The sequence below is a fragment of the Berghia stephanieae genome, chromosome 1 (genome assembly GCF_034508935.2).
Source record: "Berghia stephanieae isolate SIO BIC M18660-M18661 chromosome 1, UCSD_Bste_1.3, whole genome shotgun sequence".
NCBI classification, from domain to species: domain Eukaryota; kingdom Metazoa; phylum Mollusca; class Gastropoda; order Nudibranchia; family Aeolidiidae; genus Berghia; species Berghia stephanieae.
The window spans coordinates 146112528-146122527 of record NC_088360.1 but is presented as its reverse complement, the minus strand read 5'-3'; the positions used below and the strand labels follow the sequence as shown (position 1 = coordinate 146122527).

Below are 10000 nucleotides of genomic sequence, written 5' to 3'. Positions count from 1 at the left end.
ATTTCATACGGGCGTCCGCCATTGTTCCGATAGTTTAGAGCCAGTGTTACTAAGTTACCATGCGTCATTAGGAAGGAAGTGACGTTACGACTGTTGAAGAGTATTTGAAGGACGACTATCACAACATCCGCCGTTTCAAACTCCTTCGTAGTCTGGAAAAAATATATAGATAGAATGAAAATGACGTCATTTTGGTCTTTGTTATTGTTCTTTGCCATCCGCGTTTATGAATAATTCTCACATATAGTTTTGTGTGTTGGTCGATTATTCTTCCGGATGGTAATGTTGTGAACTTCTTAGCCAAGCGCATACTATCTATATATTGGGCCAGAAAACTCGTCTGAAGGTCCTTGGTTCGAAGCCCGCTTGGCACACAGTGAGTTGAGACCTTAGAAAAGGCTCTTTGCTCGCATTCTCTCACCATGCTTCTTTGTAAAAAAGAAATATGAGTAGGTACATGGGCGTTAACAGCGTTGTCTCTGCCCGAAAACGAAAATAATTGTAACATCACCGAAAAGCCGTTATGTCTCATTCTTTAGAGAGTATAGAAGTTAACGCCACTCAGGTCTTTGTTATTGTTTTCTGCCATCCATGTTTATGAGTAATTCTCACGTCAACTTCGATCTATCTATAGATAGTATGCAGATGACGTCACTCAGGCCTTTGTTATTGTTTTTGCCATCCGCGTTTGTGAGTTGTTCTCACTAAACTGTATTAACCAGACTATAAAAGTCCATGGTTACACAGAGTTTGTGTGTTGGTCCGTTATACTTCCGGATGGCAATGTTGTGAACTCCTTGGCCAAGCGCATTCTATCTATAGTCTGGTTAATACAGTTTAGTGAGAATTACTCATAAACATGGATCGCAAAGAAAAAAAAAACAATAACAAAAACCCGAGTGACGTCATCTTCGTTCTATCTATAAATAATATCTGCATATTTATATTTGATCAAATTACGAATAGACACACATCCTGCATTGTCGAGTTTAAAATAGATCTAGAGTTATTGATGAAGTTTGGGAATAGCCAAGAATTTAGAGGTGTAAGGTAGACAAACATATTATATATATTGTGTGTCATACGGAAAGCATTGGAGTTTTATAATAAAGGTACGTATCCATACTTTTAAAAGTTTATAAGGAAATCTAGAACTCTATAATAATACTAATATTATTATTATTATAATTATATTATTATTATTATTATTATTATTATTATTATTATTATTATTATTATTATTATTATTATTATTATTATTATTATTATATTATTATTATTATTATTAATAATAATAATAATAATAATATATAATATAATAATAATAATAATATAATAATATAATAATAATAATATAATTAATAATAATATAATAATAATAATAATAATAATAATAATAATAATAATAATGATAAAATAAGATAAAAAGAAAGAAGAAGAAGAAGAAGAAGAAGAAGAAGAAGAAGAAGAAGAAGAAGAAGAAGAAGAAGAAGAAGAAGAAGAAGAAGAAGAAGAAGAAGAAGAAGAAGAAGAAGAAGAAGAAGAAGAATGTATTTTATTTATATAACACCTGTCCCATACAATATAGCTCAAGGCACAATATATATATAACATGGCATGCAAGTTATATCACATAAAACACGTTACTAGGGGTCACAAGCAACATAACACTTGTAGGACGATGCACTGCGGCTAACGCCAGTGTTATATCAGTCAATTGTCGAGATAGACCCTAGAGAGCTTAAATGACTGGAATTTTATTATTTTAAAAATTAATATGGTGTGTCAAGCTTTTGTTTGTGTGTGGGTGTGTGTGTGTGTGTGTGTATCTATAATAAAAAAATAAAGGATCTTTACCTCACTCAACCCTAACACCGACTATATCCGTAGTTTACCCAAGTTACTTTTACCCTATGCCTATTATTTATTATATTTTTCTGAGACAAATTATAGGCGTACCTAGTATCAAAGTTAATGTTTTTAGTTTTTGAATGTTAATGGTAGTTGAATAAAACTATCTATGTCCATGCTCATTTTTAAGACATTTTTTTTCTAGTTTTGAAAAGTAGCGAAAGTCTCTAGGGTTGAGTGAGTTAAATAATCCCAGCTTCGATTGAAAAAGAAAAAAAAAAAAGAAAAGAAATTTAGATCAGTGCAGATCGGAGACAGCGGTACCTTCGTGGAATTTGGGGCTGATCGATAGACCCATAAGGTGGGTTTGGGGCTGTGGGACAGGGGGGGGGGGGGGGCTTGTTTGGATTGGAGTGGGGGGGGGGTTAAGGGTTAACGGTTAGGGGGTTCGCGTGTTGTAATGTCCGTCTTTCTTTGACTTTCAGGGATTTACAGCCAGTCCAGGTGAGTGCAGGTAAACAGATATTTTTCCCCGCGTAAAGATGGAAGTGGCCATAAATAGAGGAGGTCGTTGAGAACACAGACGGGTGACACATTGGGTCTCGTCTCGTCTCGTTTCGTAATTCTATTTATAGATAGAAAGACGTCACTCGGGTCTTTGGTATTGTTTTTTTGCCATTCAAAACATTTAATTTGTGACACACCTTCACACGTGATCGGACAAACATGGTTGGTTGTTTATATAGATAGTATGCACTTGCGAAGAAGTTCACAACATTGCCATCCGGAAGTAAAACTGGCCAACACACAAAACTGTGAGTAACCTTGAAGATTTATAGTCTGGTTAATACAGTTTAGTGAGAAGTACTCATAAACGCCAATGGCAAACTACAATAACAAAGACATGAGTGACGTCAACTTCGAACTATCTATAGATAGAATGCGCTTGGCCAAGGAGTTCACAACATTGCCATCCGGAAGTATAACGGACCAACACACAAACTCTGTGTAACCATGAACTTTTATAGTCTGGTTAATACAGTTTAGTGAGAACAACTCACAAACGCGGATGGCAAAAACAATAACAAAGGCCTGAGTGACGTCATCTGCATACTATCTATAAAAGTTCGTTTGGGTTTGTTTTGTTTGTTTTGTTTGTATTTTTTTTGTCACTTGATGTTTGTAAAAGTCTTGATATGGGAACACTCGGCCAAGACTTTGTTTTGTTTGTTTTTAAGGGTTTTACGGCGCTTGCAACACATTTAGGTTATAGATAGTATGCAGATGACGTCACTCAGGCCTTTGTTATTGTTTTTGCCATCCGCGTTTGTGAGTTGTTCTCACTATACTGTATTAATTAGACTATAAAAGTTCATGGTTACACAGAGTTTTTGTGTTGGTCCGTTATAGATAGTATGCGGATGACGTCACTCAGGCCTTTGTTATTGTTTTTGCCATCCGCGTTTGTGAGTTGTCCTCACTAAACTGTATTAACCAGACTATAAAAGTTCATGGTTACACAGAGTTTGTGTGTTGGTCCGTTATACTTCCGGATGGCAATGTTGTGAACTCCTTGGCCAAGCGCATTCTATCTATATCAGCGCCGGTAAAAAGGAAGAAAATGGGAGAGTAAAAAGTTCTAGAATTACAATTAAAGCACCCAAGAAAAAGTAAGACATAGGGGAACTGGGAACAAATAGGGATCAGGTGTAGATTCCAAGAGCATATCACCAATGTACTTAGTTTGAGATCACCTATAAGTCTCATCCGGACACAAGCACAAAATCCAACAAAGAGGAACACACTCAAATGCTTACATTATGAATTAAAAATAACAAATATAATAATACATAACAGAGAGATGATTTACAAGGAAAAAAATATCATCTCCCAAAACAATAACTATGCATTTGACTGTTTCCCTCCCAGCCAAGGACTCCGGCCAGGGCCAGGACAAAACCAAGTAATCTCATTCCAAGACAAAGACAGAAAGCATGTAAGAAAACAGATATAAGGGGATAGACGACACAGAATGTACCCCCCTGCCCCAAAACCTTTGGAATGTTTTATCTATCCTGTCTTTAAACAGACTATTGATCGCAGTCAATGCATACAAAGGCAAAATAATGTCGTCATTAATTATGTGTCCATATGAATAGACTTACAATCAAGATAATGTCTTCATGCCAATGTGAATACCTGACGATTTTACCCTTTTTAGTAAAGTTTTTGTAAGACGAAAGTCCGACGATAGCTCAGCTGGTAGAGCACTCGCATCCCTCGCAAAGCGATTGAGATCGATCCCGGGGGAAGTCGAAGATTGTTTTTTTTCTGTTTCTGTTGGCCAGGGACTACTTGTAAAGCGCTTTGAGCAAGCTTAGTAGATATAGATAGTTCGAAGATGACGTCACTCATGTCTTTGTTATTGTTTTTTGTCATCCACGTTTATGAGTACTTCTCACTAAACTGTATGAACCAGACTATAGAAGTTCATGGATACACACAGTTTTGTGTGTTGGTCCGTTATACTTCCGGATTGCAATGTTATGAGCTTCTTATCCAAGCGCATACTATCTATAATTATCCCCATTTTGTGCGCCTATGTGGTCTAGTGGTATGACACTCGCTTTCGGATCGGAAGGTCCTGGTTTCGAGGCTAGATCGGCCCGTAGTTGAGTCCTTGGAAAAAGTTCTTTACTCACATTCTCTCATCGAACTCATGTCGAAAAAAAAAATATTGTAATATCGCCTAATAGGCGTCATGTCTCGTTCTACATGTTACTGTTGGCCAGGGACCCTTTGTAAAGCGTTTTGATGACGTTTAGTGGATATTGCGCTATATAAAAGCTCACATTTTGTTGTTGTTTTTGCCCAAAGCATTCTGAAACCGTAGACGTCCTTGAAGATTTCCAGCAAGTCCCGGGTTTGACAGGTTTTGAGGTCATTCTAACTTACCCAGCGTGGCTCAGCGATATTGTCTTTGCTTCCTACCCGAATGGTATCGAGTTCAATCACCCGCCGCTGCGCTGTGTGGCCTTGAGCAAGTCACCTCGCCTTAGCTCAGTTTTGCGGCGCTGCACTGCGGCTGACGCCTGGGTTATTCCAGTCTTCCCTTGGAATAGACCCTAGAGACAAATTTCCCCTATGGGATGAATAAAGGGAATTTTTATTTATATTATTATTTTTTTCTCTTTACTTGCATTGAAATGACCTAATAATATACCAGTTGCCACGAAATCATCGAAAAGCAAAAACAAAACAAAACAAAACAAACAAACAAACAAAAGAAGAGGAAAAATATAGATAGTGAACAGCTATTAGGTCCTCAATTCAAGGACTAGGACATGGGGTACTAATATAAAGACGTTTTGATATTTGAAATATTATATATTATATTATCAGTCTCGCCCTTAAAGGGTTAATCATATCAGGGTTTATATCGGTTCATTGTTTATCACAGCTAAAAAGAGTGACGTCATTGGTTTACAATAAAATGTCCATGTTTACTCCGTGTCGTTGAAATGTGTCACGTTCCTTATTTTGGGCATGAGCTATATTCCCTCTCCATGTGCTCGAGGTCATTGGTCATATTGGAAAATTATGTGCTCAAAGTGACCCACATAGTGAAATGTGTTCACAGACACATGTGTATGTTTATAACTTTGAAGTTAACTTATAACTTAACAAAGCAGTGTGTTTACATTTGTTAAGAAATATCCGATTGTTGGACATCAACAAATCATGTGATTGGTGACTTGGTTGGACGAAAACATAAATATATAGATCGCTCCCATTATTATAACAAATAGCCAACCGGCCTACCTCCCACTTATTGCCGCGTCTGTTGTCGTGAGGCGAGTTTCTAATTTTAGAAACAGCCAAATTCTACTATTATTATTGTTATTGTTATGCTAATTATTATAATATGTGATCAGATCTTACAAACTGAGATAGATAAGTTATCTACCTTTGTTTTACAATTATATATATATATATATATATATTTTATTATATTTATTTATTTATACGTGTCAGCTCGACATGATTTAAAATACTTGTGTTGTGAATTCGAGTTATTTACGGATTATATTTTCAGTAACGTGTTGGAGTTTGTTTTGTTTTTGTTCTTATTTTTTTTTTGGTGTGTTTTTTGTTTGTTTTTTTTTTTTTGTTTTTTTTTTTTTTGTTTGTTTGGTTTTCTGTGTGTGTGTGTGTTTTCAATTAAAAGCCAGGATACGTATTATTTTGATTTTAGAATGGACTTCAGACTGACATTAGAGTGTATGACCTTTTTACCGCATAGCTACCTTTAGTCCATGCTTACCACCCAAATTAGCCGGCCTTCCAGATTGCAAGAATCCTTCAGATAATAATAATATTTATGCCTCTCACTGGAACCAGGTGCATGGCCTTCCAGTTTGTGAGAATAATTAATTATTTATCGAAATGTTTTGAGGGAGTGACACGTTACATTGGACAAAACCATTACGCGTGTCTTGTTTTGTTTGTTTTTTTTGTATTTAAAAATAATATTTGTCTAAAAGTAGTTAACTCTATTCAGAATCTGGGGCGGGGTAAGGGGGGGGGGGGGCGATTTTGTCTGACCGGCATGTACTGAAGAGAGCTATGCTTTAACTTCTGAGGTTTGTTGTTTGTAAGTGTTAGTCACAGCTATTTCACTTTAATTACCTATTTAATGTCTTATCTCTGTATGTATTTTAATGTGTTTATATTTATCTGTGTTCTATTTTTAAAGATATGAGATCTTTTCATTTTCAGACTTAAGGTATATTTAATTTTACTTGAGTGAGAAGTCTGTTGTCTCCTCCCAAAATAAACCGGATAATTTGATCTCAGCGATAATCAATCAAATTGTTGTGATATTTTGGATTTACGATTTACGAGGAAACAAAAGTTTAAATTCTATTTTGCCATAGCTGAACCGCATTAAAATTTTAACAGCAACAAAAGTAGCAGTTGAAATTCAGGGAGTACGTAGCAACTATTTCAGGGAGTACGTAGCGACCATTTCAGGGAATACTTAGCAACCATTTCAGTTTCAGTGAACTTGAGGAGGAGTAAGAATAATATATATAATTATTTTCAAAAAATAAAAACCACCAAGAAGTGTGTCAATTTTTGAGTTTGACGATTACACGGACAAGCTGTGTGTCAGTGCGTGAATACTGGTGTGTAGTTATTTGTTTTCCTTTCTATTTGGTTGGATTGAGTCTGTACCATCGGCGTCCAAAGAGCAGATTCAAGGATGTCAGATCAGGACTACGTCAAATACTGTGAGTGTTACCTTATCTCTCAGCATTTTAGTACTCTCTCTTTCTCTCTCTCTCTCTCACTCTCTCTCTCTCTCTCTCTCTCTATAGCTCTGTCTCTCTCCCTCTCTCTGTCTCACTCGCTCACTCTCACTCTCTCTCGCTCTCTCTCTCTCTCTCTCTCTCTCTCTCTCTCTCTCTCTCTCTCTCTCTCTCTATAGCTCTGTCTCTCTCCCTCTCTCTGTCTCACTCGCTCACTCTCACTCTCTCTCGCTCTCTCTCTCTCTCTCTCTCTCTCTCTCTCTCTCTCTCTCTCTCTCTCTCTCTCTCTCGCTGTCTCACCCGCTCACTCTCACTCACTCTCTCTCTCTCTTTCTCTTTCTCTCTCTCTCTCTCTTTCTTTCTTTCTCCCTTTCTCCCTTTCTCTTTCACTCCATCTTTCTCTCTCTCTCACACACACACACGCACAAACACACACACATACACACACACACAAACTCACGCACACGCAAAATGTCCTTCTTTTGTCATTATCAAGTTAACACATTTGAGAGCAAACACTGTTGAAGATAAAAATCTGAAAATATGTGTAATAAACAGTGCCAGACAAAGCAGAGAAAATACCAGGAACCTCCCCCCCCCCCCTCCCCCTTCTCCTCCCTTCTCTCTCACCCACCCACCCAAATACTGCTTGCCACTACTACGAATATAAAAGAAAAAAAGGAAGGACCTTCGTAGTTTCACAGCACGCTTAAAGAGGGAATTTTTTTTTAAATTTTACTAAGGGGGGAGAGAGAGAGAGAGAGAGAGAGAGAGAGAGAGAGAGAGAGAGAGAGAGAGAGAGAGAGAGAAACACCCCCTACCCCCTCTCCCCTTTCTTTTATAGATACTATAACCTGATTGATGAATATTTTATGTTTGCCATCACTTGCAATATCGAAACTGATGGGAAACACAGTAGGTAACTAATAATGGTACCGGCCGGCGACAACCCACCCAGCAAATTGTTTTGTTTGTTTTTTAAATTAGAAAAATCATACCACTCATATTATAAACATGAAACTTATATGAACTAGTAATAGTTATATTGGACATTGCAACTTAATACTCTTCAACAGTCGTAACGTCACTTCCTTCCTAATGACGCATGGTAACTTAGTAACACTGGCTCTAAACTATCGGAACAATGTCGGACGCCCGTATGAAATATTTCTCCGGCGAGCATAAAAGCGTTTCCATAGGAAAAAAAAAACATAAATTTGATCATGTTTTGACTTTTACACATTCTGGTCACAAGGCATATGAAAAGTTCTAGCCAGCATGAAGAATAAAAAGTAATGATTTTATTTGTTTAGAACCAAGATGGCCGCCGTTGCCGGGCAGCGTGACATCAGACTACTGAATCCAATTGAAAGTCCGTAATGGCTGAACGATTAAGTAATATTATAGATAGTATGCGCTTGGCTAAGAAGCTCATAACATTCCCATCCGAAAGTAAAGCGGACCAACACACAAAACTGTGTGTATCCATGTTTATATTCAGGTTAATAGAGTTCAGTGGGCATTACTCATAAACGCGGATGGCAAAAAACAATACCAAAGAAGACCTGAGTGACGTCATCTTCGAACTATCTATATTAAAAGTACTGTAAAAGATAATCACACTTCCTGGGCCTTGAGCTCACAGAAGTAAAAGACAAGGAAAAACCCTCTCAAAAAATATCATCATTGAAAAAAGGCTAATCTTTTTAATCTTTGTGTGGCTATGTGGTCTAGTGGTACGACACTCGCTTTCGGATCGGAAGGTCTTGGGTTCGAGCCTCGCGCTCAGCGCATAGTTGAGTCCTTTGAAAAGGCTCTTTACTCACATTCTCTCACCGTACTCATGTGTAAAATGAATACCTGGCCGTTAACAGCGTTGTCTCTGTCCGAAAAATTTGAATATCGCCTAACAGGTGTAATGTCCCGTCCTACATGTTAAATGTTGCTGTTGACCAGGGACCGCTTGTAAAGCGCTTTGAGCACATTTAGTGGATATTGCTCTATATAAAGCTCAATTATTTTTTTTTAGATGATTTTTTTTCCTTGTATTTTCCTATTTCGCTTTGCCTGACACTGTTGGTTTCATACACAACAGCTCAAAGAATTAAATATGTATCTATTGATGCTATGCCTTTAGGTAAAATACTCACAGCGCCCGGCAGACGGATATAACGTAAGATAAAGAACTGAACAAGTGTGTATTAAAGGTGCCAGACAAAGCAAGAAAGTACAAAAATACTCGAAAAAATACATCCGAAAAAAATCAGTTCCAACACACAAAATTGTATGAAACCTAGTAGGAACGAAATTGACTTCACTCGGCTCTTTGTTATTATTTTTAAACAGGCATTTTAGTGATTTTTTTCTCACTAAATTAATTACTATACCTTTATGACCAGGGACGGCTGGTAATAATGGGCAGGGTGGGCAAATACCAGCCTGTTTTTTTCAAGTTATAAGCTGTATTACCAGGTCCGAAATAATCTAATCTAAATTAGATAATTTCAAAAGTTACTACTTAAACTTGATACTTCGTACTGAAATCAATTTGTGTGTATTTTTGATAGATTGCGAATGACCATGCACCCCGTAATGCATAAACCAGGATACGCTCCTGTTCTTTTTTTATCACACCCCCCCCCCCCCCCCAACCACTCCACTCCGCCCACATCGTCATCTCATCGTCACGTCGCCTGACGGTGAACTAACTCCGATTTTTGCTGTCTGGCCTCTCTAGTACTAGGTCGGGCTAATTCAAATGAGCCCACCTTATTAACCAGTGAACACTGAATAGAGCTTTTGGCAAACGAACTTTTTCTTATTTATTGCCTTACTTG

General features: G+C 37.4%; 1 protein-coding gene across 14 annotated transcripts in view; it reads left to right on the top strand.

The window, feature by feature from the left end:
- Window positions 1–10000, top strand: part of LOC144963444 (cAMP-dependent protein kinase catalytic subunit beta) — a 440798-nt gene that overhangs the window by 261820 nt on the left and 168978 nt on the right. For 8 of the 14 annotated variants that reach the window (XM_078897522.1, XM_078897518.1, XM_078897524.1 and 5 more), the window contains exon 2: window positions 6631–7145. The exons of 4 other annotated variants lie outside the window; for them this stretch is intronic. In XM_078897522.1, the coding sequence (XP_078753648.1) occupies window positions 7118–7145 (28 nt within the window). In that variant the 5' untranslated portion in view covers window positions 6631–7117. Of the gene's footprint in view, window positions 1–6607; window positions 7146–10000 lie in introns of all 14 variants that reach the window. 2 more of the 14 variants (XM_078897525.1, XM_078897519.1) reach the window with 1 other exon arrangement.